At 42.3% G+C, this 27,996-nt stretch overlaps 2 protein-coding genes across 10 annotated transcripts; one reads left to right on the forward strand and one right to left on the reverse strand.

Annotated features, from left to right (window-relative positions):
* Positions 1-17,307, forward strand: RNF14 (ring finger protein 14). 6 transcript variants are annotated; one of them, XM_048488113.1, is made up of 9 exons: positions 1-138; positions 1,464-1,572; positions 2,281-2,446; positions 4,657-4,808; positions 6,710-7,222; positions 8,078-8,306; positions 8,823-8,995; positions 11,374-11,504; positions 15,468-17,307. In XM_048488113.1, the coding sequence occupies exons 3-9, from the start codon at positions 2,293-2,295 to the stop codon at positions 15,517-15,519; spliced, it is 1,404 nt and encodes a 467-aa protein (XP_048344070.1). In that variant the 5' UTR covers positions 1-138; positions 1,464-1,572; positions 2,281-2,292; the 3' UTR covers positions 15,520-17,307. The 6 variants fall into 6 exon arrangements, with proteins under 6 accessions (XP_048344070.1, XP_048344069.1, XP_048344073.1 ...); XM_048488116.1 differs by lacking the exon at positions 1-138 and adding an exon at positions 205-227; XM_048488114.1 differs by lacking the exon at positions 1-138 and adding an exon at positions 271-389.
* On the reverse strand, positions 16,743-27,995 carry GNPDA1 (glucosamine-6-phosphate deaminase 1). Of its 4 annotated transcripts, XM_048488120.1 has the most exons (8): positions 27,708-27,995; positions 26,539-26,608; positions 24,182-24,311; positions 22,216-22,317; positions 20,765-20,947; positions 19,139-19,323; positions 18,243-18,417; positions 16,743-17,230 (listed from the first exon to the last, which is right to left on the reverse strand). In XM_048488120.1, exons 3-8 carry the CDS (start codon positions 24,303-24,305, stop codon positions 17,133-17,135), a joined length of 867 nt encoding a protein of 288 aa, XP_048344077.1. In that variant the 5' UTR covers positions 24,306-24,311; positions 26,539-26,608; positions 27,708-27,995; the 3' UTR covers positions 16,743-17,132. The 4 variants fall into 4 exon arrangements, with proteins under 4 accessions (XP_048344077.1, XP_048344076.1, XP_048344075.1 ...); XM_048488119.1 differs by lacking the exon at positions 26,539-26,608 and having other exon boundaries at positions 27,708-27,993; XM_048488118.1 differs by lacking the exons at positions 26,539-26,608; positions 27,708-27,995 and adding an exon at positions 27,665-27,701 and having other exon boundaries at positions 24,182-24,310.
* Position 27,996: the final 1 nt, after the last annotated feature.

Consider the following 27,996-nt stretch of genomic DNA (forward strand, 5'->3'; position numbering starts at 1 on the left):
CCGGAAGTCCGGAACGCACGAAAGAAGATTGAGGGTCAGCTCGGGGTGGGGAGTGGCAAGCTCTGGGTCGCCGCGGGCTGGAGAGCGGAGGCGCGGGTGCCCTGGGAGGAGCCCTCGTGCTGGGATCTGCGAGCGGAGGTGGGAGTTGTGGTGGTGGAGGTGGAGGTGGAGGAGGAGGGTAGAGGCTGCAAACTACTCTGGGTAGTGGAAAGTTACAAGCAAACGGGGTGGGTGCTGGAAAGATTACAATCAGCGTCAGGAGAATTTTGCGCTTGGGAGAATGGGTAGTAGAGACCTGTGGGCATGGGCTTAGTCCCCCTAGGAAGGCCTTGGTGCTTCTGCGTAGCATTTGAGGCTTTGAAGTGAAGGACAGCTCGCCAAAGCCGAGGGTACAGTAATCCAGAGTGCGGAACAAGACAAGGGGACTGAGCATTATGCTATTGTATGAATTATGTTGCAGTCAAAACTGAAGCCCTTTTAGGCAACTTCTTTAAAAGCTCAGCGTGCAACTTATTACTAAATCGTTGCAGGGGATCTTCCTGCTGTTTTTCCCCTTGAGAGGTGTTTCTGTTAACAAGAACTTTTAATGGCTATTTTTAATCCTTAGTCAGTCCTTGTGTAGATGTCCTGCTATGTCAGCGGTGGCGAACCTATGGCACGGGTGCCAGAGGTGGCACTCAGAGCCCTTTCTGTGGGCACGCGTGCACAGAGTCTGTCATGTGGAAGGATGGAAAATCACCCCCCCACACACACACACACATCTAGGCTGGCCTGTGCATGATCGTTTACCTGGGAGTGTTGCTGGCAACCCTCCTAGGGTTGTGATTCACCCATTTGAAGAGTTGCACTGTTGCTTCACCAAGCGTATTCCTGAGTAACGCGTTTCTAAACTAAAACCTCAATATTCAAATTGCTGTGTTGGCATCTTCTTGTGATTCGTAAATTGCGTCCTGCGCTGTTTGCTTAACACAAAGCTATGTGGATTGTGGCCATATGAGTGTCACCAAAGGGATACTACCTATGACTTTACTAATAATAAATGATTAATCTCATTCCTCTGTAAGTGTCTGGTTGTGTCATTCACACTTTATATGACTTAGAAGTTAGCCGCGCGCCCCCCCCCCCCAGATAAATTGTGGGGTCTTGTTTTAATAAAATAGCTACTGTTTAGGCACTTCTCAAAAATGAATTGATTGTAGAATTTCTGTCCCAGGATCAAGGCTCATCGTATATTGCTTCTGCTGCCTTCTGTTACACCTGCGTTGTTTTGATTCACCAAAAAAATGTTTCATTATTTTCTGGAAAATCTTTGATTATCTGTAGTCATCAAATCTAGTTGTTTGATTCAGCATAACAGATTCACTAGTTTTGTTAATCCTCACAGTATATCTAAAATTAGATGTGATTTCTATAAGTGTATACAAATGTAAAGCAAACACTGATCTTTTATTCTTTCTTTGCAGAAAATGAATATTATGTTTTGCTAATGAGGGCAGCGCCCAGCATCACTGTCTTGTAATTTCCTGTACAATCAGACAGTAAACCTTGTGTCTAAACCTTGTGTCTAAAAAGGTACACATCTCTTATTATGGTGTTTCTCACCAAAATGCCAAACAACCTTATTGTTTGTTGGTGTACTCTTGATTAGAGCATACGAATATAATTATTTTGACAGATTTTTGGCTGTTACTGTCCACATATCTGAATCATCTGAAAATTCAAAGCACAGATAAGCCTTAGAGCTGTGCCCATCACCCCTTAAACCCAAAGCTTACAACCAAGGAAATGCAGAATTGTGTAATGTGCTATACAAACTCAATGAGTTTTGTCCCATCCCGAGAGTGTAAAATGGAGATTTTCCAGTCAAACTGGAAGTCTGCATTTAAAGATACATTGCTTCTACCATTGTTTGTTGGGAGAGTGATATGAGGTACGAGTCGGTGATTATATATAACCTGCATTTTGGCTATTCATTTGACCAATGTGTAATCATACAACTCCTACTGTGAAGTTCCATGAATATCTGGCAGTCTGCAGAAGGCCAGTCCCACTGTCTTCTGATCACATGTTATGCGATTCTGTGCTTATGCTTTTAGGTTGTAATAAAATCATATTTTGGACTAAAGGTCTCTTAGGCATGCATTGCAAATGCTTCCTTGAATGGCATTCCATTGAAATTTGTTAAATTTTGCCCACTTGACTAATTTGAGCATGTACATATCAAAATAGTAGTTGTAATTACAGTAGTCTGTTTAATCTAAGAAATATATTTATCTTTAGGAGGAACTTTAAATGTCTTCAGAGGACAAAGACGCTCAGGAGGACGAGCTTCTTGCTTTGGCAAGTATTTATGATGAAGATGAGTTCAAGAGAGCAGTGTCCGTACAGGGAGGAGAAATGAAAATCTGTGTGGACTTGCCACAAAATTTCAGTATATGTTTGAGGGGTGAGTTTTTTTTGGCATTTGCCATCTTGAAATTATTGTCTTGTTGCCACATGTTCCAGATCTATTAACTAGTGGTTGCTTAACTCAGTGGCTTGACATGTCGGTTCTGCACAAAGTGGGGTGATGGGTTAAGTCTTCATTTGCCAGTTCCTTGTCTCAGTATTTGGAATACTTTGTGATCAGACATCCATGCATCCTGGTCAAGTCAGCAGATTGTGTATGAAGGGGAGCATACGCTACACCCTCAGGCTTTGAAAGTTTTCTTTAATATGAATACAGCAGTGATGAGGTATGGTATATATTATACTAACACATTTATTCATGGTGCAGGCTTTTTCCCCTCTTTTCAGTTTTGTGATCTGATTTTATCAAACCAAAAGTGCAATCCTAAATTCACTTATTTACAAAGTAATCCTTTTGAATGCAGTGGGATTTTGATTATACATGTTTTGGATTACACTGATGGTGTTTAAGTTTTCTGCATTTGTTTTTAAATGACACTAACAGCATGAGCTTCCTTCACAAGTTCCTAGAATTCTGAAAATAATACACATGAAAATCAGAGTAAGTGCTGTTTGCATGAAAGGGAGGATGGAGTGACGTACAATGCAGAAGATCCAGAAACCTCAGAAGTAGTTTTAAAATGTTCCTTGATCTTAAATTGTCCCATCACTATGACAGAATGTCTTGTGCCTGGAGTAGGCATGTGTGACCTACAGTTTCATTGACTAATGTTTAGTGTGGAGATTTGTATTCTGATGCAGGAGGCAGAAACTTAATTAGTACATTGTGCATGTGAACAAGTACCAGCCCCCATGCTAGCCTGTCCTCCCCTGCCTTAGTCCCTGTCCATTATCTTTATCACTGATTTCGTGATTCATTGCCACACAATGGCTGCCCTTCTGAGTACACTTTCCTGACAGTAAGACCCAATGAACAACATGGAACTTCTAAGTTGACTTGCTTTGAATTACACTTAAATAACCCCTCCCTCTCCCTCACATCCTCCCAAGAGTGGGTGGACCACAGCTAGATGAAAGGCCCCCTCCCTGTCCCTCCCCTTCTCCCAGAGTCAGTGGGCCTTGACCAGATGACGGGCCACTTCCCTTTCCCTACCCTTCTCCCTAGGGTGGGTGGCCACAACCAGTTGACAGGACCCCTTCCTCTTCCACTCCCTCCTTCCCAGGGTGGGTAGGCTTCAGCCAGATGACATTTGACAGTAATAGTAATTTTTTACAGCAAAGTAGCAGGAAGTCACCCACTTGAAACTGCTACATTATCAGCTTGTCATCCCAAAGTTTTTGAAAATAATACAGATGAAAATCACAGTAAGCATTGTTTGTGTGAAAGGGAGGATGGAGTGAGGTACAATGCCTAGAAGAGCAGACATTTGTGGTGCATCCTGATTGCTGACTGAAACAGCAACTTACAGGACTGGGAATAATTATCAGAAGAAGAGCTGAAGGTTAAAGCAATAGTTCTGCCCCAAATTGCCTATTATTATAAGTAATGTTTATCAGTGGCCACACTGATGAGAGAATACCTTTTGAACTGCATTCAGGTTATAAATTTGGTAACTTTTGAAAACTATAGATTTTGCGGTTTTCTCAGTTTAAGATATTTTTCACAGAAAGAAGTCAGGAATTTTTCTTCTAATGTGTTCTTGTATGAAGGTTCTTAAGGAACTCGGGTGCAAAATTATAGATCTCCTAACAAAAATGTGTAACGTTTACTAAAATTGACCTCTCTTCGAAGGAGGTTGGAAAGTGGCAAACCTAATGCCAGTTTTTAAAAAGAGACCCAGAGGAAATTTCAGAAATTGTACGCTTTGTTGACCTATAGTGTGGCAGCAAATAAAAAGGCAAATTCTGTACTACATATAATCAGGAAAAGGCTTGAAAACAAAACTGCCAGTATCATGATGCCCTCGCATAGGGTTGCTACATTTGCAATACTGTATGTCAGTTTGGTTGTTGTATCTTAAATGAATACTGCAGCTTTAAAAAAGAGGGAGCTGCTGGATCAAGGAGCTGGAGCACTTCCTGTATAAGGAAATACTACATTGTTTAGGACTTTTTTAGTTTAGAGAAAAGAGCATAGCATGAAGCACAGGGTAGAGAAGTTGGACAGATAACTTTTTCTCACTATCCTAGTCTGATCCCGCATGGCTGTCTTAATGTTCTTATCAGATTTATTTTACTTCGTTCCAGGCAATCCATTAGATAATCTTCAGAATGGCAAACTTGAATGCACAGTTTGCTTCTTGCCTCCAGTTGTTCTGAATTTTGAATTCCCAACAGACTATCCATCAACTTCCCCACCTGTGTTCACTCTCGGTACCAAATGGCTCTCCCAAGAACAGGTTCGCAATTAATCTTTAATTTTTGGTATTCTTCAAATTCGTAAAAAAGATGTTTAGTTATGACAAATGCTTTGGTTGTTGTAGGTGCAGCCATGGAAATACTATGTGCAAGAAGTGAAGTATGTTAAAATCTAGATTCCACTAAATAAAATAATCAGTGCGTTAAAACTTAATGACATATACAACGAAAGGGGAGGGAGGTTATTGAGGGTTTCTATTGCAGATTCTGTTCTGTAAATTACAGTTTGTTAGCCTCCTTGAGCCGAAAAGAAAAAGCAGGATATAAATAATGTAATAAATATATTTTGTTAAAAGGCTCTTTGTTGAAGATGCTTCCGAGTGCATTTTGAATGTTGTTGAATTGTGCATTCAAAATGGTGCAGTGTTTTTTTTGGAATCAGCTGTTCTGCAAATCAATTCTAAATTTTTATGTATTTAGTTATTATTTTGTTCCATTTATAGCCCACCCTTTCCCCGTAGGGCTCTGGGAGGGTTACAACATAAAAATTTAATAATATATAGAACTATAAATGCAACATTACTATAAAACAATTAAAAGCAATTAAATACAGTATTAGCGCCTATTTATCATTAAAACTGATGGTACAAATAAACCTTTCCACCTACCCCCTCCTCACCCCTCCACCCCTGGAGGCCAAACGAGATTGTCAAAAAAAGTCAATCTGGCTGGCTAGATGGAAAGGCCTGGTGGAACAGTCACATCTTGCAGGCCCTGCGGAACTGGCACAGCTCCTGCAGGGCCCGAACATCGCTTGAAAGCTTGTTCCACCAGGCTGGAGCCAGGGCCATAAAGGCTCTCATTGACGCCAGCCAGATGTCTCTTGGGCCGGAGATTGTCAGTAGGTTTCCCTCTGACGGAGGGGCCTTGTGGATTGACTTTTTTTGACAATCTCGTTGGACCTCCAGGGGTGGAGGGGTGAGGAGGGGGTAGGTAAAAAGTTTATTTGTACCATCAGTTTTAATGATAAATAGGCACTAATACTGTATTTAATTGTTTTTAATTGTTTTATTATGGGGCAATAAGGGGAGATGCAGTCCCGCAGTTATTCAGGTTCAATACCATTTATGGCCTTAAAGGTTAGAGCCAGAACTTTGAAAATGACCCAGAACTTGAAGGATATTTTTATGTAATTGAATGGTATAACTTTGTTAGTCTGTATTAAATATGCAAAATAGTCAAGCTGTAATACAGGATTAAAATGAAAGCAGTGATTCTCTAAAAGTATTACTTCTGTACAGTACCTGTAACAAACCTAAAATGTTGCTTAGGGACACATCTTCACAGGAATTAAGATCTGATATTGGAAAACTAACTAAATGTCTAGGGTTTCTTAAGAGCACACCAATATCTACATCAGGCCTGACCTGAGTCATCCAGAACAGCATACAAAAAGTGTTTCTGTTTCTTTTGGAAAGTATATATAGCAGAAGAAGAAGAGGAAGAGTTTGGATTTATATCCCCTTTCTCTCCTGTAGGAGACTCAAAGGGGCTTACAATCTCCTTGCCCTTCTCCCCTCACAACAAACACCCTGTGAGGTGGGTGGGGCTGAGAGAGCTCCGAAAAGCTGTGACTTGCCCAAGGTCACCCAGCTGGCGTGTGTGGGAGTGCACAGGCTAATCTGAATTCCCCAGATAAGCCTCCACAACTCAAGCGGCAGAGCTGGGAATCAAACCCAGTTCCTCCAGATCAGAGTGCACCTGCTCTTAACCTCCTACGCCACTGCTGCTCCCTTGTAGCCTTGTAGTACAAGGGAGTAGCCTTGTTTTAATTATACCTTTATTTTGACCTCTGATACTTTTTTAAATGGTACAGTTTGGGACAGATTGCCCCAAGAGTTGTACAGGCTGATAATCTTCTTTTCTTCTGTCTCTCATGTAGCTCACTGCACTTTGCAAGCACTTAGACAACTTATGGGAAGAAAATCGAGGTTGTGTGGTCTTGTTTGCTTGGGTGCAATTTCTCAAGGAAGAAACACTTGGGTATCTGAACATCACCTCCCCTTATGAGCCAAAGATATGTGAACAAGGACAAATACAAAACAGAACACATAAAGAAGAAGCTTGTTACGCTGTAGCAGGTGCTGCAACAGCACAGGAAGAAACCCTCGATCTAAGAGCTATACAGAATGTTGATTCTCTGTCCAGTCTGATTAGAGAAATACTAGATTTTGATAAGGCCCAAAGAGAAAAATGCTTTAATAGTAAAACGTACTTATGTAATATCTGCTTTTCTGAAAAGCTGGGAAGTGAATGTATGCACTTCATGGACTGCAGGCATGTGTATTGCAAAGCCTGCTTAAAGGACTACTTTGAAATTCAGATCAGAGATGGGCAGGTTCAGTGCCTGAATTGTCCAGAACCAAAATGTTCTTCTGTTGCTACTCCAGGGCAGGTAATGGCAATCTTTTAAAAAGAAGAAAAATGTTGTCTGTCTGTGACTTAATAGATGCTGGCACACAAAGAAGGACTGTAACAGATGAATCTGGGAACAGATCTACATGTATTATGTTATATCATTATGTAGATCAACTACCCTGTTTCCCCTAATATAAGACATCCCCGAAAAATAAGACATAGTAGAGGTTTTGCTGAAGTGCGAAATATAAGGCATCCCCCGAAAGTAAGACATAGCAAAGTTTTTGTTTGGAAGCATGCCCGACGAACAGAACACAGAAAAAATAAGACATCCCCTGAAAATAAGACATAGCACATATTTGGGAGCAAAAATTAATATAAGACACTGTCTTATATTCGGGGAAACATGGCATTAATCCAGCTCTATCCTGAGACTTAACAGGAATGGGTGTATTGTTAACTTTGCCAGATGGTGGTGGCTACCAAGGCTTAGGATAGTTTTTATGGGAAAGGGTTGGGGATTTGGCCAAGTCTAAAAAGTTGCTCTGTAGTGGGCTATTGGATTTAGTTGAAGTATATGAAGTTGAAGAGTGTACTGCTGAGAGCTTAATTCAGTGTTATCTGGACCAGTGCTGGTCCTTAGTCATCTTGAGCACCTGTACAAATATGCAGTGTTCTAAAGTGACCAATCATAATAAAATGCAGTTTTGGGCAATTACACCTAGTTGGATTTTTGTGATAGGGCACTGATAACTGCACTTTTTTGTCTCCCTCAGTAATTACACATTGAAATCATTCTGAGATTCAGAATAATAGCTATCAATGGCTTTCTCTTTTTAAAGAATCAAAAATCACTGATATTGTAGTATATACTAATACCCTGTTCTTTTAGGTTAAAGAGCTGGTTGGAGAGCAGCTGTTTGCACGTTATGACCGCCTGCTGCTTCAGTCCAGCTTGGATTTGATGGCAGATGTGGTATATTGCCCACGCCCCGGTTGCCAAACACCAGTGGTTCAAGAACCATGCTGTAGCATGGCCATCTGTTCCAGGTGCTATTACGCTTTCTGTATCTTGTGTCAGAAGGCTTATCATGGTGTCTCTGCATGTAAAGTCACTGCAGGTGAGTTAAATGCAAGAACAAGACCTTTCACTCTGGAATGTTTGAATGAAGATTGCTTTAGCTCAGGCTGAGGTTGAAGTATAGCTTACTGTTCTCCAAAGATGGAGCTAATTCTATAACTCTCATTTTAACGTTTTCCACTCATGCTTCCTGTCTTCTTTCCTTCCTTGAGCTCTTCAATCCAACAAGGAGGAAGCAATACTTACAAAATGTAGAATGAAAAAACACTGCTTGGGTAAAACAAAACAGAGTTATGTTACATAATATGATTTTTTCCCTACAGTGTATGCACTTAAGTGTTTACATTTGTAAATTTTATTTCTAGGGAAAAGGTAGAAAATGATCTGTCTTGAATTACTACTTTGTTTCTACTATTGATTGTTTTGTATAGGATAAGGATGCATAATTCACTAGTAATGGCATTTGCTTTGTTTGAGATGGAGATAAGCATGTTTGTTTACTGTAAGTGTTGCAAGCCTTCACACAATCATCTGTTTGTTCCTCTGCTTTCCTTAGATAAATTAATTGACTTGGAGGCTGAGTACCTTGAAGCAGATGATGCCGCAAGAAGGTTTTTAGAGCAACGCTATGGCAAAAGGGTGATTCAAAAGGCACTGGAGGAAAGTGGAAGTCGAGAATGGCTGGAAAAGAATTCCAAATCATGTCCCAACTGTGGCACTCATATAGAGGTGATATCAGGGCAGAGGAGGGGAACTTGAATCAAATATCTGTGTTCTTGATTTTTTTTCATCCAAAGCAATATTTTCCTGTTTGATTTTGATGGTTTAAAGCATTGCCTTATCTCCCTAGACTCAAGGCAGTGAACAAGTTGATAGAATATAAATAATACTCCAATTAACAAAATGTTCAATTTTTCAATTTATAAGCATTCAAAAACACTCAAGAGTTAAAACAGACAGGATCAGCAAACCCACTGCCAAATCTGGAAAAATCACCCTCCTCCAAACATTCTCTGGAATCTGCCTTCTATGCCTCCCTAAATGGAAGTGAAAATGTTGTCGTCACCCACTCTGGCTGGTCATGCCAAAAGGGTGTGGTTAGCATGGAAGGAGCTTGTGATTTTGCTTTGGTGTACATCCAGTCCTAAGGGAAGACACCTTATGGGTGTCTGATGAACAGTAATTGGCACTGTCTTTACTGACAAATGTGCTAAAGAGCTTTAAAGATAATAACAAGCACTGTGAATTAGGCTTGGAAGCAAATAGATAACCAGTGCATTTGATGCAGCACTGGAGTTACATGTTTTAAGTGGCCGGCTGGAGCTTCTGAAATGTCTTCTAAGGCAGTCCTGTGTACAGCATGTTACAGCAGTTTGATATGGAGGTTTACTATGGTGTGAATCAGCATAGCCAGATGGCAGGATCTAAATTTGGCTAGTTTATGAGCTGGATATAATTGAAAGAAGGTCTCCTAGCAACAGCACTGATCTTCTTATCCATTAGCAAGACCAGGTCAAGGAACTCCCTCAAACTCTTAATTTGATCTACAGCAAAATCCTTTACCCCATCTAAATCTGGTCAATTAACACCAGTCAAACATTCTGCTTTCCCAACCAGCATCACCTCCATCTTGTCTGGAGTAAGTGTGAGTATGTGTTCTCTCAGTCACTTGATCACAGTGTTAAGACATTGGCCCGGGAACTTTACAGTTGCCTCCAGAGGCTTGGAGAGTAAGACTGGGTGTTGTTGCCATCTTGGTGACAACCCTCTCCAAAGCTCCTAAGGATCTCAGCTGATACTGTTACAGAGAAAGTAAAGAGTTTTATGAATAAAGTGGATTGTTGGGGTGCCCCACATATCATGTCTCAACTAGCTAACTGCCTTGTCTGGTTTCTCTCTTTACTGCCAGCAAGAAATTGGTGAGACCAGTGGATGGTGGTCCCTTTTATCATAAACACTGATTGCAGCCAGTCTATTAAAATATTGTCAACTGTGTCAAACCCCACTGATAGATCTATCAATGGCAGCAGTGAGGCATTACCCTTATCCAACTTGTGGCTTCACTTGACCATCTTTGCTTACAAGTGCTTTCTAAGTTGAGCTCAAGGGCAGATGTTTCATCCAGAAATACCTGCAAATTGCTCTGCTGCACTCTGCTCAGTCATCCTGTTTGGAAAGGGGAGGTTAAACACAAGTCAATAATGATCACACCCTTTGTAGTTTTGGCAGTATGTAGAATACGCAGAGGTGGAGCTGCTGGAGAAGCTAAGACCATTTTTGCTGTTTTGTAGGTTTCCCATCAAGAGGAGATTTAGTCTTACCCCATAGCATTACAAAAAGTTATGCAGGTAAACGGTCAGCAATGAACAAGAGAACATTGATGATAACAGGCCTAGCATGCAGATCTTGGGGCCTTCAGGAAAGAAACTTTAGAAGATGGACAGTGGTTACTGTCTATGACTCACAAAAGAGCCATAGTGTTAGATAAATTGACAGGATGCAGGAAGAATTATCTCTGGTTAAATATGGGGGAAAGCACCATTCAGTATCTTTAAGCAGCACAGTAGTCCCATCATACTGACTTGGGTGATCACAAATCCTTAGAAAGGCTGGGTGTAGGTTTTCCAAGATCACAGGACTGCTCACAAGATTATGCAGATAATAGCATGATCACTAGATTGTGGCAGGCTTTGTTTTAGCTTGGTAGGATCCTGTTCCACACCAAAGAGGATGAGCCAAAGTCTATATTCTATAAATCTGTGAGAGTGCTGTGCCCAGATCCACAGATGGCGTGTGTTAGAAATTGCCAGGAATTCTTTCTAAAATTCAGGAGACATTCTCCTGTCTCTCTTCCATTGTAAAACTTCACCTAAAGTACGTTGTCCAATTTGGGATTAACCTGTCCCCTATGTGTGACTCTGTTTATCAAAAATAAAAAGAACAAGTTGTCTTCTCCCCCCTCCCCTGCCCCACTTCCAACAAGGAAGTGACTATGCAGTGTTCTGAATTGCAGATTTCATTTTTCAGCATATATGCTAATCTCCGTTTAGTAACTATGTTCTATTGCTGCTTAGTTGATCCTTGATTTTTTTTCTTTTAAATGTCAGAAGTTGGATGGCTGTAACAAAATGACATGCACGGGCTGCATGAAGCATTTCTGTTGGCTTTGTATGAGGTCTTTGTCAAAGGCAGATCCATATGGACACTTTAACGATACAGGTTCCCCATGTTTTAACCGGTATGTATAGTTACACATTCTGAAAGAGAAGTTGCTTTCAACTGTGTATTATACCATGTTTGCTTGTGTTAACAGACTGAACTCTGGAAGAATTTCAGCGTAGACTCTTTGGGCAACCTTTAGGAACATCTCAAAATTGCGTTGTAATGTTTGGATTGTCTTTGGGATGTAATAGAACCATGTAAATAATAGTTTGTGGCCCTAACAACTGGAGATCTGTTTTTCCAAATATTAGGTGTGGTTTTACTGATTGGTAATGTGTGTTTAGCAAACCTTAGCGATAGGTGCTGAACCTTTAGCCACCATATGGCTAACAACCCCTGTGGTGCAAATATTCAGAGAACACGTGTAATTAAAACACTTTTAACAGGTGGAATATGCTTGGCTTCTTAGTCTTGCACCATAGATGGGATTTTCTACTTCCTTCTCTCTCTCTTTATGCTTTTACAAGGGTTATTCTTTTACTGACGAAAAAGTAACAGAATTGAGCTTTTAACTCAGGCCCTATTGCCTAGACAGGACCCAGATGTTGCTTGTTGCAAAATATGTTTCTGCTACAGCATTTTAGTACTCATTACAAAATGAGTACTAAATGTGTAGAAGCATACATACATATGAAAACTCCAGGAAGATGCTTTTCACATTATGACATAACACAAACTATCTTGAGGAAATGGGTGTCATACCTACATGTCCATAGTGTCCTTTACAGTGACACAATGATAGCTTGTCTGTACAATAGTAGGTTTTGAGTGGAATCCAGTGAACTGTCAACAGAAAGCAATGACTATGTAGATTTTTCCTCCCCTCCTGATGGTTGCAGGGCCTATGGGGATTGATTGCATGTAGATTAGATGATGAAATCAGTATGTCCTCCATCTTATATCCATGGAATTGTGCTGAGGGTAATCTGGGTGATTTCTCTCTGTTCCCTATTCTAAGTGCAGCCTCCTCTCCCTAATCCACAGAACTGTTGGATTTTTCACCTAGGGAATCTACTTTTCAGGGGTCAGAAAGGACTACTATGGGAAGGGGAACAAGATCTTTGTCTACCCAGATTGCTGGATCCAACCCTCGGCCAGCATTGCACTTCCTCCACCATTTAAACTTATCTACTTAGCGGAAAGTGTTCCAGACATTAAATCTTATTTCTCTTTCTGTACAATAATGCTTATTCTTAAAGAAATGTGGATAAGTTAGATCTCTTTCCCAATAATAATATTTTGGGAAAGAACTTGAGTACCAACCAGCCACTAAATAATTAAAGCCATTCTCAATTCATCATATAATTATATGCAGTAGAGCTGTGTTTACTGGTTAGTAAACTGGCATTGAGGCTTTCTATGAAGGAATTCCTTTTCGGGAAGCAAATAGGAACCTGGACCTGAAGGCTGTAGTGATGAGAGATGCCTATTGTTACCCATCTTTCAAGTTCTGTCACAAAGGACCAGTTAATACAGTTAGCAGAATCATGCAGCACAGTGAAGTGATAAATCATACTGTACCCCTTCAGGTCAGGGGCGTAACGAGGCAGCCCTGGGCAAACTGTAGCCCTGGGCAAAACCTGAGTTGGATGCCCCCCCCCCCCATGGGCGGCCACTCCACCACGACCAATTGTTTTGCACCAGGACATTGGTGCCTGCAGGGGGTGCATTTTTAGACATATCAGCACCGAAATTTCAGGGTATCATCTGGAAACTGTCCTTATGGTACCCCCAAAGTTTGGTTTAGGGGGTCCAAAGTTATGGACCCTCAAAGGGGGGGCCCCATCTCCCATTCTTTGCTAAGGAGATGGGGGTTACCCTTTTGAGGGTCCATAACTTTGGACCCCCTGAACCAAACTGCACCAAACCTGGGGGGTGCCATCATGACAGGCTCCAGATGATACCCTGAAATTTTGGTGCTGATACATCCAAGAATGCCCTCCCTGCAAGAACATCCCGAAATTTGCCCAAGAATCTTTGTTCTGCATTGAGTTTTCTGCATTGCTGTCAATTGGGGTTGCAGGCTGGGGGGGGGGCACATTTCTGAAGGCACAGTCTCATAACTTTCAGGGTCTCATAAGGAGATCGTCTATCAAAGATACCTCCCAGGTTTGGTGCAGTTTGGTTCAGGGGGGCCAAAGTTATGGACCTCTCAAAACTGCAGCCCCCATCTCCTATTAGCTCCCATTGGAAACCACCGAGGATAGGAGTCCCCTTTGGGAGCCCAGGCACTTTTGGAATTCCTAAACCAAATGCCACCTACCATGGGGGGTATCATAAGGATAGCCTCCTGATGATACGCTTAAAATTTTGGTAAAGGAAGCCTAAAAACTGCACCCCCTGCAGGCCATGAATGGAAAACCACTAAAAATACCCAAAAACGAACCCAGCATTTTGATGCCCCCCACAAGGTGATGCCCTGGGCAGCTGCCCACCTTGCCCAATGGGCATTACGCCAGTGCTTCAGGTGGAAGATAATTTTGGGAAGCATTCAAAAAGATACCATTTTTGAATGCTTCCCAAAATTAAACAACCCTCCCTGTAAGTAGTTTTGAATTAGCTGGAACTTTCCTGTCTGCTATTCTAGTTATTTTCTGTCAGGTATCTTTTAACATGAGGGATTACTTAAAAATAGCAATCCCACTTTCAATCTGAAATGGTATTACCTCAGGCTTTTACCACCTCTGCTACTTGTATAGACCAGACCAGGGGCGTAACGAGGCAGCCCTGGGCAAACTGTAGCCCTGGGCAAAACCTGAGTTGGATGCCCCCCCCCCCCCCATGGGCGGCCACTCCACCACGACCAATTGTTTTGCACCAGGACATTGGTGCCTGCAGGGGGTGCATTTTTAGACATATCAGCACCGAAATTTCAGGGTATCATCTGGAAACTGTCCTTATGGTACCCCCAAAGTTTGGTTTAGGGGGTCCAAAGTTATGGACCCTCAAAGGGGGGGCCCCATCTCCCATTCTTTGCTAAGGAGATGGGGGTTACCCTTTTGAGGGTCCATAACTTTGGACCCCCTGAACCAAACTGCACTAAACCTGGGGGGTGCCATCATGATAGGCTCCAGATGATAATTCTGAAATTTTGGTGCTGATACATCCAAGAATGCCCTCCCTGCAAGAACATCCCGAAATTCTGCCCAAGAATCTTTGTTCTGCATTGAGTTTTCTGCATTGTTGCCAATTGGGGTTGCAGGCTGGGGGGGGGGCACATTTCTGAAGGCACAGTCTCATAACTTTCTAGGTCTCATAAGGAGGACTGCCCTAACGATACCTCCCAGGTTTGGTGCAGTTTGGTTCAGGGGGGCCAAAGTTATGGACCCTCGCAACTGTAGCCCCCATCTCCTATTAAAGGCTCCCATTGGAAATAATCGGGGATAGGGGCACCCCCTTTGGGAGTCCATACCTTTGGACTCCCTGAACCAAACGTCACCAAACATGGGGGGTATCATAAGGACAGTCTCCTGATGATACGCTGAAATTTTGGTGCCGCTAGCCTAAAAAACTGCACCCCCTGCAGGCCATGAATGGAAAACCACTAAAAATACCCAAAAACGAACCCAGCATTTTGATGCCCCCCACAAGGTGATGCCCTGGGCAGCTGCCCACCTTGCCCAATGGGCATTACGCCAGTGGACCAGACCCTGGAATATGCCACTTCAGACCCTGCATGGGGGAAATTGCATATTTTAATCTTCCCTCATGTAAAACAGCTTCCCAGACATGCCATATTAGTGAAACAGAGAGATGAGTTCTGCACTAATTTTCTTCCCAACTTGAAATTTTTTACAACCAGAGTTGTGTTTGTTTTCAATTTGAGTGTCCACTTGATGCTGCTGATTATGTAAAAAGGACTTAAGTTGCAAGATTGGGGAATGAAAGTGTGAACCAAGCTGTTGTGTTCTGAGTTGGCACTACATTGGTACCTTTGGATGACCTTCTAGTTCCTAATTAATGTTCTAATGTGTTTCAGATTATTTCAGGTTTTGCAAAATGATGATGATGATTTCCAGGATGAGGACTAGTTCTCCATCCCACTGACCAAAAACTGAGGAAAACACAATTGAAGCAGTTGCCATACCTGCTTTGTGCCAGATTCCCACCCTACCCTGCCAATACTGGAATTATGATGAGAAGGCACAAAAGAACTACAAAATGCTTATAAAGTCACTTTAAGTTTGCTGATACCTTAAAGCTGCTAGCTTGAAGCCTTGAATACCTTGAGGGTGGTGACTTAAATACCTTTTTACAATTTTCAAGTAATCGAGATGACTTCTAAAAAATTTCCTTTAATTTTCAAATAGTGCACTGAAAATCAAGCAAAAACTCGATAATAGACACTTTGCAGTATTTTTTTTGGTAATTTGGTCTTTTGCTGCTAAAACTGACTTAGCAGTTAGCTGACAATGCAGGCATCTTTTCCTTGTTAATCATTACACAAATGTGAAATTCCTAACTGTTCTCCTCCAATCCCCATTTGTAGTAGATAGCCTGTTGTGTTTTCTATATTGTTAATGCAGGTGTATCAAGACTTCAGAAGGATCCATCTCTTCCTGCTTCTTCAGAAACTGACTTTAGAATATGCTGATTAGCTTACGTTAAAACTGAGTTACTCCTTTTCTTCTAAGTTTTTTTTAATTTTACAAATTAGGCATTCAATTGTCCTTTAAAGAGATTTAAAAACTTGAATGTGGAAGGATGATAATCAAGGGAATTTGAATATTGGTTATTCCTGATTAGGGCATTTGATTGGATATGAGGCAGTATATGGGGTTTGGCAGAGCTATTATATGTGTTGATTTTAATATGGCAGTAAAGTGTCTGACTTTGTTCCCCTACCACTTTCCCTAGTGTGCTGCAGAGGCCCTTCTCCTGTAACATAGCAGGAAGACTAGGAAGTCTTCCTCTTGACTAGTTGATGTTCTGGCTTATGCAGCCCTACTTTCTAGTTGAGATGGATTACAGCCTGCCAACAAAACCCTTTATTAGTAAATCCCTTCCTGCATTGTGCCATAATGAACCACCTCTCTCCTTCATCTCTGATTGGAGTTATAGGCATTTGTAACATTCAGATAATGAAGTGTTTCAAAAATGGGCATAGCAGCCCTTCCTATAGACTTGCATGAGCTTTAGAGGGAGTACTATAAACCCCATCCCTTTTGCAAGCGCCTTGAGAATGTAAGGGCACACTTGGATTAAAGGTGCCCAGCTACTACTCCCTACCATTTGGAAAAATTTAACAGCCTGATTATGTTGGAAAACATTTATGCTTTTAATATAGAAAAATCACATTAGTAGCAAAGCACCACATTATTCAGCATTTCACATTGAGTTCTTATAAATTAAAAAAATAGCTTCCTCATTTTTTTTTAAAGAGTGCACGCCATGCACTATTACGAAGAACTGATCATTTCTATTGTTCATTTGGTCTTGATTATGAAAACACTGGTGACCGTAGTTAGCTTTGTCTCGGAGATTACTGCATCCATTGGTACTGCCTCCACTTGGCTTAGGTCCATGGCAGATTCAATATATTTTTTCCAACAATAGAATAGAAAATGTTCATGTTCTTACAGATTTGCAGCAAGTGGTGGTGGAAATTTCCTACACAAGGTTCTGCTTCCAGAGACTTAAGAGATTAGTCGCTGTATGGTTTCTTGGACTGGCTTCTTTCTGCTCCCATTTCTTTTATACTGTATAAGGGATCCACTAACTTGTTATGAACAAGCATCAAACCTGTCATGGAAAGCACTGAGTGAAATACATTGTGTAAAGCAAAAAAATCAAAGTAAAAAAGTACCTATTCCCTACTACTTGCTTACTCCTTGTAGACATTTTTTAAAAGTCTCAAATTACCACTATATGGATTTCCCTCTCTAATGTAACAGTCACCCGATTAATCTGTTTGGTTGTGGGTTCAGAACAGACAAAAGGAATAACTTGTCCAAGCAATGATTGCTGTTAACTTAGAGGTCTATTTCATAATAGACTAGTTAATAGGCTTTTGATAATACTTAATAACCTCTCTCTCTGCAGAGGTAGTAGTTCTCCAATTGCTGGGAACATTCAGAAGGGGGATACTATTGCCTTCATGCTGTACTTGTAACCTTCCTGCAGGTATCAGACTGGCTGCTGTTCAAAACTGGATTTTGATAGTGATGGAGTGGAATTCATGTCTTTTACTGACAATCTTGCCACTTTCTGCATAGGATTGCAATACCATATCAAAATGTTAAATTAAGAAATGGGTTTTGGTTGCTACTCTGCAGGTTTCTACATTAGTACCTTTTTGTTTGGCTTGCCTGGATGGTTGTGTTCTTTCTAGTCATATATAGATATAGGAAAGATAAATGCTTCAGTCATCTCTCATAGCAAAAAAAAAGAACATGTATTCAATTATATTTTTAAAAAGGTGAGCAAAACCACAATTACAGAACAGAGATATGAGAAATATTGGGTCAAAGAAACCAAGGGACACTGAAAAGTTGGAACCTTTTTATGAGGTATTAGATTTCTTGGCAAAAAATAAAAATGCACAAATGAAACAATCATTAAACTAAGCAGCCTCATGAATTATGGTCCTCCACTCCCCTAGTACAAGTCTCATGAAGATCAATACACTAACCTTTAATTGTAACCAATGTAACAAGGCCCATGAGCCACTAGTGACATTAGTGTTTAATATTTATGCAAAAGTCAGCCTTTATATGAGTAACCCTTAGTAACGCAGCCTCATCTGACCACGTACCTTGAAAATACTTCACTGTTTTTACTTTAAGTTCCAGGGTGGCATCCTCATCACATACAAAGACAGTACGGGGATGTTGTTGAAAAGCAGAGACTGTCCACATGTGGTTCACTCCTTCCTCAATAGCTTTGTATAAAGCAAAAGCTTTATGAGCTCCTGTGATTAGAATCATAACCTGAATGTAAGAACATGCAGATTGTTAGACCTGTGACAAGGGCTTCATAACCACACCAAGAATACCCTTTTACTTTGCTTTACATAATCAAGAAAAGTAGAAAAAGGTTGTCAGGTCACCAGTGCATGGAAAAGAGGATGGAAGAGGCATTGTGTTGGATCTAGAGGTACATTTCTGCCAGTGGAAGGAGGAGGCTGTTCTCTCCAACTCCTCTCCTTCTATACCTCCCCCCCTCCCAATATTGTTTCTGGGGAGTTCCCCTGTCCATAAGCAGCAGCATTTCACATGGCAGTGTAGACCGCAGTGGGAAGGGAAGAATTCATGTTCTGCTGACATCAGAATGTATTACTGAATCCAACTGTGGTTTAATAGGCAACAAGAAAAAGCAAGCAGAGGATTAATTAAGCATTTTACCCATGGTCCTTATTAACTTTAGGGCTGATTCATGCTTAATGCAGCAGGTGCCTCTACTGTGGGGCACATTAAAGTGAAAGAGACATGCCTATCTAGAAGCTGTGGACATATACAAGGGAGCCCATATAGACAATCACCCCTTCAAACAAACTGACTTGAAAAAGAGTGTATTTGGGAAATGGAGTACTTGGCTATTGATTGAACACCCCCTAAGAACACACATACTGTAATCTTGACTACAAGGTGGACAACTGCCCCCAAACTCCCACTCTGCTCCCTTCTATTAAATTACTACTGTGTTTCTAACCTCTCGGGCATCCATGACTGTTCCCACACCAACTGTGAGAGCCATTGTGGGCACCTTGGATAGGTCTCCATCAAAGAATCTAGCATTAGCTAATATAGTGTCCATAGCCAAGGTCTTCACTCTGGTTCTGGATACCAGACTTGAGCCAGGCTCATTGAAGGCAATATGACCATCTGGACCAATTCCTATAATGGAAACAGTTCAAGGAAAAGCAACATTACATCAGCTTAAGCACAATGAGCACATAACCATAACAGGAAGAGTTGCAAATGTGTCTTAGCTTGTGAACCTTTCTTGTGCACATTTGCTCACCTCCCATATACAAACATTTAGGAGAAGAGTATCCATTTTCAGGAACTAACTGAAAGAAAAATGGAGCCATCTTTAGAATGAGGAAAAACTGAATTGGATACAAAACGGGTTAGCTTCAGCAGACGTTTCAAAATAAAGTTGGCTCTCAGATTGACAGATCTCATACAAGTACAGAATGAACTAAGTAGTTAACCACAGAAGCTTCTTTTGAATTCAACTATGCTCCCTAACTTCCTGAGCGTTCGCCCCAGTCTCCTAGCTTGAAGCCGCAGCTAAAGATGGTCCCCAACACTTGCCAAGCAATCTCTCCTGCCCACCCCGTGCCCCCCGTTCAAGGTCACATCTCCTGCTTCAAGCTCACCTCACCCATATTTAAAATTTGCTGATTTTCGTTTCATATAAACATACAAACATGAACTAAGAAAAATTTACCTGACAGATTTAAAATGTAGTCACAATATTTACATGGAGTGGTAATAAGAAGCAGCTTCAGTTTACACACACTCAGTTTTAAAGAAATTTGCCAGGAGTAATTGGGGAATTTCACCTGTTAAAAAAACATTTTATACTCTGAGAACTACTAGACATGCATACCATTAATAAAAGAAAGTACCAAAAATGTGCAGTATTCCATACTGAGAAGCAAGCCCCAATGGAGCCATAAGACTTGCTCATCAGTAAACAGCAATAGGATGAGGTTGCATGTCTAGTAAGTAACAGTTGCTCTGGGCATTTGAATACAGTGGATCTTCGGTTTACAGCGACTTCGGATTTCGTCAGTTTTGGTTATCATCGATTGTTGCCAGCCATTGTATTGCCTTGGTGTTCGACGGTCGCCTCGGATTTAGTCGGCGTGCCAACGAAATCCGAGGCGACTTTTGCGTAACTAAGCTGTGTTGTTTGTGTTGCGCCTGCGCAAACGGCGTAACTTTGCTGCGTTGCGCCTGCGCAAATGGCGTACCTTGGTTTTCGTCGGGTGTTTCCAAACTGACGAATCACCGACGGATCACCAACGAAAACCGAGGTTCCACTGTAAGTTGGTCATACGATTATAGCAAGCCACACACCAATTTTCTTATTAAATATCCTAAATCTGTTGTATGCAGACATATACTTTGCTTAGCATCTCTTGACTCTACAGCTTAACATAAATTGCATTCACCGCAAATGTTTTAGTGGGACTTGAAATGCTGTGTGTGGAGGTGATTGATCTTGGATGCCACATGCAAATCATCACTTCCTGTTCCAATGACAGAGTGATGAGTACACATGTGAAATCTCAACCCTTTTCCCCCCACTCTTTCAAAAGTTCACCTCCAACAAAGAGTTCAATTCCTCCAGCTGCCTTGATTTTTTCTTCAAAAGCCTCACACTCTGCTTGCAGGTCAGCAGCATTTCCATCCAAAAGGTGAGTGTTTTCAGAGGAGATGTCAATGTGCTTGAAAAAATTGTTCCACATAAAGGAATGGTAGCTTTCTGGGTGATCCCTTGGAAGTCCTGTTGAAGCAAGAATCCTCACCGTTACTACAACTGTTATACCCACAAACTCATCTGAAATTAGAATTTCTTCTCCCTATCTCTGGCTCTCTCTGCCTGCTTCCTCTAATCCAATCACACTGTCCTTGCCAACCTGTTTGCCAAAATCTCCAGTCTCAGTTTCTCTATTACCCTTTCAAATCCCTGGTTTTCTGCACCTATCACTGCTAGCCCCAATTCTACATCCTGCTTCTCTGCCCTTGAAGCCTTTCCTTTACTTCCTCATCTCTCTATGCTCCGCCCTCCTACTCAGCAATTTCAGTTGACAAAGAAAAAATATGCATTTATTTAGGAGACTACTATGCCACTTCTTCACAGTCCGGCTTGAGGGGGCTCTCAATTAAAATAATTCAGCAATATAAATTCAGCAAATATGCTTGCAGCCATATGTCAGCCATGCTGACAGAACCAGCCCCAGCCCAAACCCAGGATGACCTTGTGGCTTATTGCCTGTTTGAGGGGTGTTCAGGGAACATTTTGCATGTCTTCATTTCAGTTGTATTTTTATATATGCACTTCCATTTTGTAAGGTAAAAACATTAAGTAATTTTGTAAAAAAAAAACACTCCCCACCTCTCCACTGACAGTAGTATTCTAACATGAACAGCACTTCTACTCAGGATCCTTGAGATAAAACGCCTTCTCAAAGAAGTACAGAGTATGCTATGGTGCTCATTTTCTAATTGTTTTCTAATCAGCATCAAGCTAGGCTATACAAGAAACTGTTAAATTTGCAGCACTAGTCTGGAAAAGAACTCCCTGCATACAGAACCAAACAAGACGCACAGCCATCCTTTGAGAACTGATGGCAATGCCTCCTGCCCCCTCACTGCAGCCCAAAATGATATTTAAAACCTGGGGGGAGAGAGGTTCCAGGGAAAGCATGAGACGAGGGTCAGAGGCCAGCAATAAGAGGGGAGAATCAGCAAAAATTGCCCCCCTTCCATCAGCAGAGTTTTTTCATGAGACCCAGTTTTTACCTCAGTAATCCTTGCAACTTTCTGGACAAGGAGTTAATAATATCTCCATGCTGTAGATGGGGAACTAAAGTAAATAGATAGAAATACTCAGAAGAGGCAATGGAGGAATCAGTCTTCAAGATTCCAGCTCAGTCTCTGCACTTCAATACAGAATCCCAGCCTATTTATTTAAAGCAACCAAACAAAATGTGAGAGCCAAGAGTTGCAATTATTTCTTCCCCCTACAGTTCTTAACACAAAACAACTCACCTACATATTCATCCATATTGAAGGTTTTCACATATTTGAAAGAGAGATCTCCATTCTTGAAATATTCTATTAACTTTTTGTAGCACCCTAGCGGTGTACTTCCTGGATGAAAGAAAGCAGAGCGCCCTTCATTAGACCTTCAGCACAATACAGCTACATCCGTTCATAGGAGTCACATATGCCAGCAAAATGGCTCAAATGCATTCCCAACCTCTCATAATTTTAATGCTGCCTTCAACTGCTTGATTTCACACTGTTCAGAACTTTGCCATTTTCTACAAGACTATATTGGCACTTTGGTTTCAAGAGGTGTTTCTCTGAAGTGTTTTCTATTGGCATCAATACAATGATCCCACCAAGTATTAGCACATAAAGAAAATTAAACCAGCCTTCTTGTGTACAATGGGGCAATACACATATTAGGCAGGGGTTCTGGAACAATGGACAACAGAGGCATAATGTTCAAAGAATAGATCTTGGTTTCTTTTCCCAGTCAATCTAACAGGAAGAGCAGTAGGATTGCCAAAACAGGCTGCCTTGGAATTCCCTTCACTGGGGTGGGGGCGGGGGTATTGAAAATACATTAATGATCCAAGACCGCCTTCCTGGCTCTCTTGATACCCTGACAAAATTTTTCAAATGAACTAAGCCAGTGTTATCTTATCTTCAGGTAAAAAATTGTGTTAATTTCAATGGTTATAATGTTTAATTGTTTGCCACTTTGGTGGAGAAAGGCAGTATAAAAATGTTTTTAATAAATAAACAAAACTAGATCTATTAACCGCATTTTACTTGTTAACAGAGTGTGCAAACTGATACTGATCTTAGGTTTGGCACTCAGTGCCTGGCACCCAGCAGGAGATGAGAGTCAGGGACATGGAGGGAACTGATATCCTAACTGGAAAACCAGGAGTGACATCATGCCACTCTAGGAATAGCTAGAAACTCTGTGGTAAAATCATCACAGCTGGACACCTGGCAAGCCTGCTTGATCCTGGTGATTGAGTATGTAAAGTCCCATCAAGTTGCAGCGAAGTTATGGCGACTGACTAACAGAGGGGATTTGCCATTTCCTTCCTTTGCATAGCAACTCTGGACTTCCTTGGTGGTCCCCTACCCAAGTACTAATTAGATCTGACCTTGCTTATCTTCTGAGATCTGATGAGACCTGGCTAGCCTGGGCCATCCAGGTCAGGGCAATCTTGGTGTTACTTTGACTAAATTTCTGTCAACAATGGCTTCTATGCAAGGATAGAAACAGAGAATGGTATTTGCAAGACTGGTTCTGTCCAAGGCCAGCCGGTCATGAGATTGTTAAATAAAGAAAAACAGTTAACAGGTTGCGCATATGAAAAGGTACTCATGGAAGCCACATGTTTAACTCCAAGCTTATGAGTTTTTACTGACTACAGTATACGTTTTATACACACTGATGCTCTCTAAGCAGGTCAGTGGGTTGGATTCTGCAATCCATCAGCTGAAAGTTTTGATGGATGTTGACCTTCTTGGCTCTTCTTCCCTTTCAGCAACCATTTCTGACTCCAGGAAAGTTTGTTTCTGTGGAATCCTCATTAAGTAATACCCATGAGGGCTTGGGGGTATGCAGTGGTGAAAAGAAAGGGGCAAAACTGCTTCCTCCTGCCACTTTTGTGAGTAGAGACTGATTGCCAGAAGAGGAAAAAGGAAACAATTACTTGAGATGGATGCCACTACTCCAAGAATGAGCTTTCCCAGTGGGAGAAATGGCTTCTAGGAAGAAGGAAGAGCCTGGAAGGGCAGTGATACTCACACAGCCCTTGCACCAGATCCAACCCTCAGGCTTCCAATAAGTAACAGCCAACACCCTGCAGAGGTTGGCATGCCTTGTTTGTAATATGTCGGCCAAAGTGGAGTAAGAACATCTTAAATAGTGAGTCAGAACTGGGGTGGCAGCTACCCCAAAATACATAATCTGGTTTGAACTCACCAGTAGGAAGCCCAAGAGTGAAGTATTTGCTTGGACCAGGGTTGAACTGGATGATCCGATTTCTAATGTATTTTGCAGCCCATTCACTGGCTTGAGAATAATTCTCTAAAATGATGAGTTTCATTGTAACCTGCAAGTTTGAAAAAGGGCTTCATTACCAGACTCAGATTGGGGCAAGGAGAAAAGAAGGAAGGGAAGGTTTGCTGAGTTCACGCAAACCTAAGTGTCACTGACTTACAATTTAACACTGCCTAGCTGGATTTTTGCTTCAAACTATTGAGGAGTAAACTGCTACTTCAAGAGGCTACATGGCATCCCAGAGACCGGCCTGGCTCCACTGACTCTGGCATTTCCTGTTACTTGCCCAAGGCCAGACCTGGCTTGTTATCACCGCTTGAGGGTTTGGATGGCTCTCCTATTGCTTTGATTTGGAACTAGTGATTCAGGAATACAGGAATCCTTATCTCCCATTTCCTGGGGCCAAGGGGGAGTCTTTTGCAGGCTCTGATTCATAACAATGCTCTCTCTTGCTCTGGAATTCCTGGTCTGTTGCAAATTGTTTTGAGAAAGATGGGAGGGGGGGAATGCCAATGAGTAAATGTTTTCCGATATATACCAGGGACAGGAGCCAGAGCCCCCAGCTTTGGCTACTCATCCCTGGGATCCTGACATGGTTCAATAAAGCTCTTGATACCTTCATGAGTCTCAATTATTGACTGGAGTAATAGACCATTACAACATGAGAGGTATCTTCAGGAAAGGAAAGCCAGCTAATACACAGCACGAGAAGGGCAATTTAAACGATAACTCATTTGCATTTCTAGTTCCGATATATAGACTCAGCCTATTTGAAAAACTCAGGGTATGGAACAGCAGTTCTCTAGCCAAGGACGTAGGTAAGGTTCCCGCCCCCCCGGGTTTAAACCCCCCTCCCCATTACATGTCCAAAGCTCCAAACGCCCCCCCCCATATTTGTGGGTTTTTTTTGTATTTTAAAGTGTTTTTTCAGTTTTTGGCCTGCAGGGGACACAGTTTTTAGGCTAGCAGCACCAGAATTTCAGGGATTTTTGGGGAGACTCTCCTAATGATACCACCCAGGTTTGGTGAGGTTTAGTCCAGGGGGTCCAAAGTTATGAACTCCCCATCCCCCATTGTTACCAATGGGAGCGAATAGGAGATGGGGGCTACACCTTTGAAGGTCCATAACTTTAGACCCCCTGAACCAAACTTTACCAAACCTGGATGGTATCATCAGGAGGGTCTCCTAAAGATACCCCGAAAGTTTGGTGCTGCTAGCTTAACAATTGCATCCCTGACAGCAGGTCTCCCCCCAAATTTCCCCAGATTCTCCTTTTAAATCCACACCCTTTGGCATGGATTTAAAGGGAGAATCTGAGGTCCACAGTTAATCCACCCCAAAACATCATTACTTTCAATGTTGCTTTAACTAGGGACCCCAGATTCTTCCTTTAAGGTGAATTTAAAAGGAGAATATGGGCTCCCTAGTTTAAACACCATTGAAAGTGATGCTGTTTGGGGGTGGATTTCATCATCACAGTGGCTGCCCATGGGGGGATGCCCGCAAAAGTCAGGTTTTGCATCAGGCTCCATTTTCCCTAGCTACGCTTCTGGCTGGAGGGGAGGGCAGAAGGGGCTGCCGGCTGGGGAGCCCAGCCAGTGGGGGGGGGGGCAGGGGAGTCTGCCATCCAAGGACTTGGAGAGCTGCTTTTATAAGCACTGAGGCCGGGGGCGGGGCTTGGGGAGGCGTGGCCCCACCCAGAGGCAGGTGGGGGCATGGCCCCGCCCCTGGACCCACCTCATAAAAAATCTATACCTATGTCACAGTCTCTAGCTGAGAAATCAACTAGTTTCCAACTATAAAAGTCTTTCCATATAACAACCAGCCAATCCATCGACTACAATGAAAATAAAATAATTTATTGTGGTCCCCATCCCTCCCCACTTCCTTTTTCTTGTCATATGCAGCTCTCAACCATGGGAACATTCATGAGCCCTCAACAATGTCCAGAGCTCACAGATATCACTGTTGGAAAGCTGTATGAATCTTGCTTCAGACACCATAGAAACTAGCATTTTAAAGCATGTTTTGCAGAAAGCTGACTTGATTCCTCACCACTAAGCATATCACTCAATAAAGTCATGAGCCTTTCCGGATAGGCCGGAATAAAAATGTGAATGAATAAATAAATAAATCCCACAGCAAATATGCCACAAGGCTTTTCAATGTGAAAGTCCGCTTTTGTGCAGGTTCTGTGCAGATATTATGAGGGATATTGCTGCATTACAAGTTTGTGACCTGTAACAGAGGTCTGGATCTCTCACAAGAAAAAACACACCTCATATGCAAGCAGATCTTCCTCCAAGACAGAGGACTCCTTTCCTGACAGTGGTAAGCACCTTCAATTGCTGTTTGAAATAATGGGGGGGGGGGAAGGGGGGAGAGCTTGTTGTTTACTGACAATCCTGTGGTCACTTTGGGGGCATATGTCTTCGAAACATGAGAAGGGAAGCACAAGAACGGGATGAAACAAGGAAACACAAAAAGAAATTGGAGCCAAGAGAGGAACACCTGTTGAGAAAGGCATAGCAATTTTTGAACCCAGCATCTTGGGGGATTCCATTTTACATACCTTTTGATAAGTAACTTCTCACAATGCAGAAAAAATCGGTCAAGAACTAACTTGCCTGAATTTCTACCATATCTCTTCTTTCTATGCATCCTTCCTGCAACCATGGAGTTTACCCCCACTTTATCAACCCAGGAGATGGGCAAATTGCTACTCTTTCAATTCAGGCTAAGGCCACCCAGTGACACCGCCCGCAGGGATGTGGGTTCTCTCAGCCCTATTCTCGATAGCTCCTGGCTGTCTTGGAGGCTGCAACACCATCTCCCAGTGCACAGATAGGAAACAAGAAAAACACCAAAGGCTCTTTACAGCAACACAGATGCAATCAGCAGCACATCTCTGTACTCTGCATTTCAGAAACAGTCACCAACATCACCAGCACAAATCAGCACGCACACTTCACCCTTCTGTGCATGTGTGGAGAAGGCAGACAAACCCACTCCTGTGCTTCTCTAGCCACCTTAATTCCGAGTAGGGGACGTTGACGAAAAGGTTACATGGCCCTGGACATGCTCCCTGACATTCCTAATAGAAGCCCACGACTGGAATTTAGATTCTACTGGAGACCAATTTAGATTCTACAGGAGACAAAAACACCAAACCCCCATCCGTAGAGAAACAGGAAAGGGAAGTTTCACAACCCAGGAAAGACAACGCGAACCATTCTGTGCATGCAGAACGAAACAAACGTATTCCGACCGCGAGCGACCCTTTTATGACCACGACTTCAAGATCAGAGCTAAACACCCGCGCGCGCACCGCCCGGGGCTCCACAAAGCATTTCTCCCTGCCGTGCAAGAGGCCGAGAGCGACGCCGGAGAACAACAACGCAAACCCCCAGCTCTGATTTGCATCCAAAAGACCCACGCCAAACTCACCGCCCTGCAGCTACTCCAGACTATGCTCTGCTGGGACCCGCCTACCGGCTGAGGTCAGGCCGTCACATGAGTCGCTTGATCAGAAGAGCTGAGCAAGCAAACTACCCCCTCTCTACCCGCTTCACCTCCTCTCGCCGGACTCTGCCCTAGTCAGGCCCAGGGAAGCACGTAAGGCCAGGCTGTTCGGTCAGCTGCTTCCAGAAGTGCTTCCGCCGGGCTGGAGACTGAAGTTCTTGCCATTATTTTCTCCGGAAAATTAAATGAAGCTCTGTTTTGTTAAGCAGCTTGA

This window comes from Sphaerodactylus townsendi, linkage group LG03, assembly GCF_021028975.2.
Source record: "Sphaerodactylus townsendi isolate TG3544 linkage group LG03, MPM_Stown_v2.3, whole genome shotgun sequence".
In the NCBI taxonomy this organism is placed as follows: domain Eukaryota; kingdom Metazoa; phylum Chordata; class Lepidosauria; order Squamata; family Sphaerodactylidae; genus Sphaerodactylus; species Sphaerodactylus townsendi.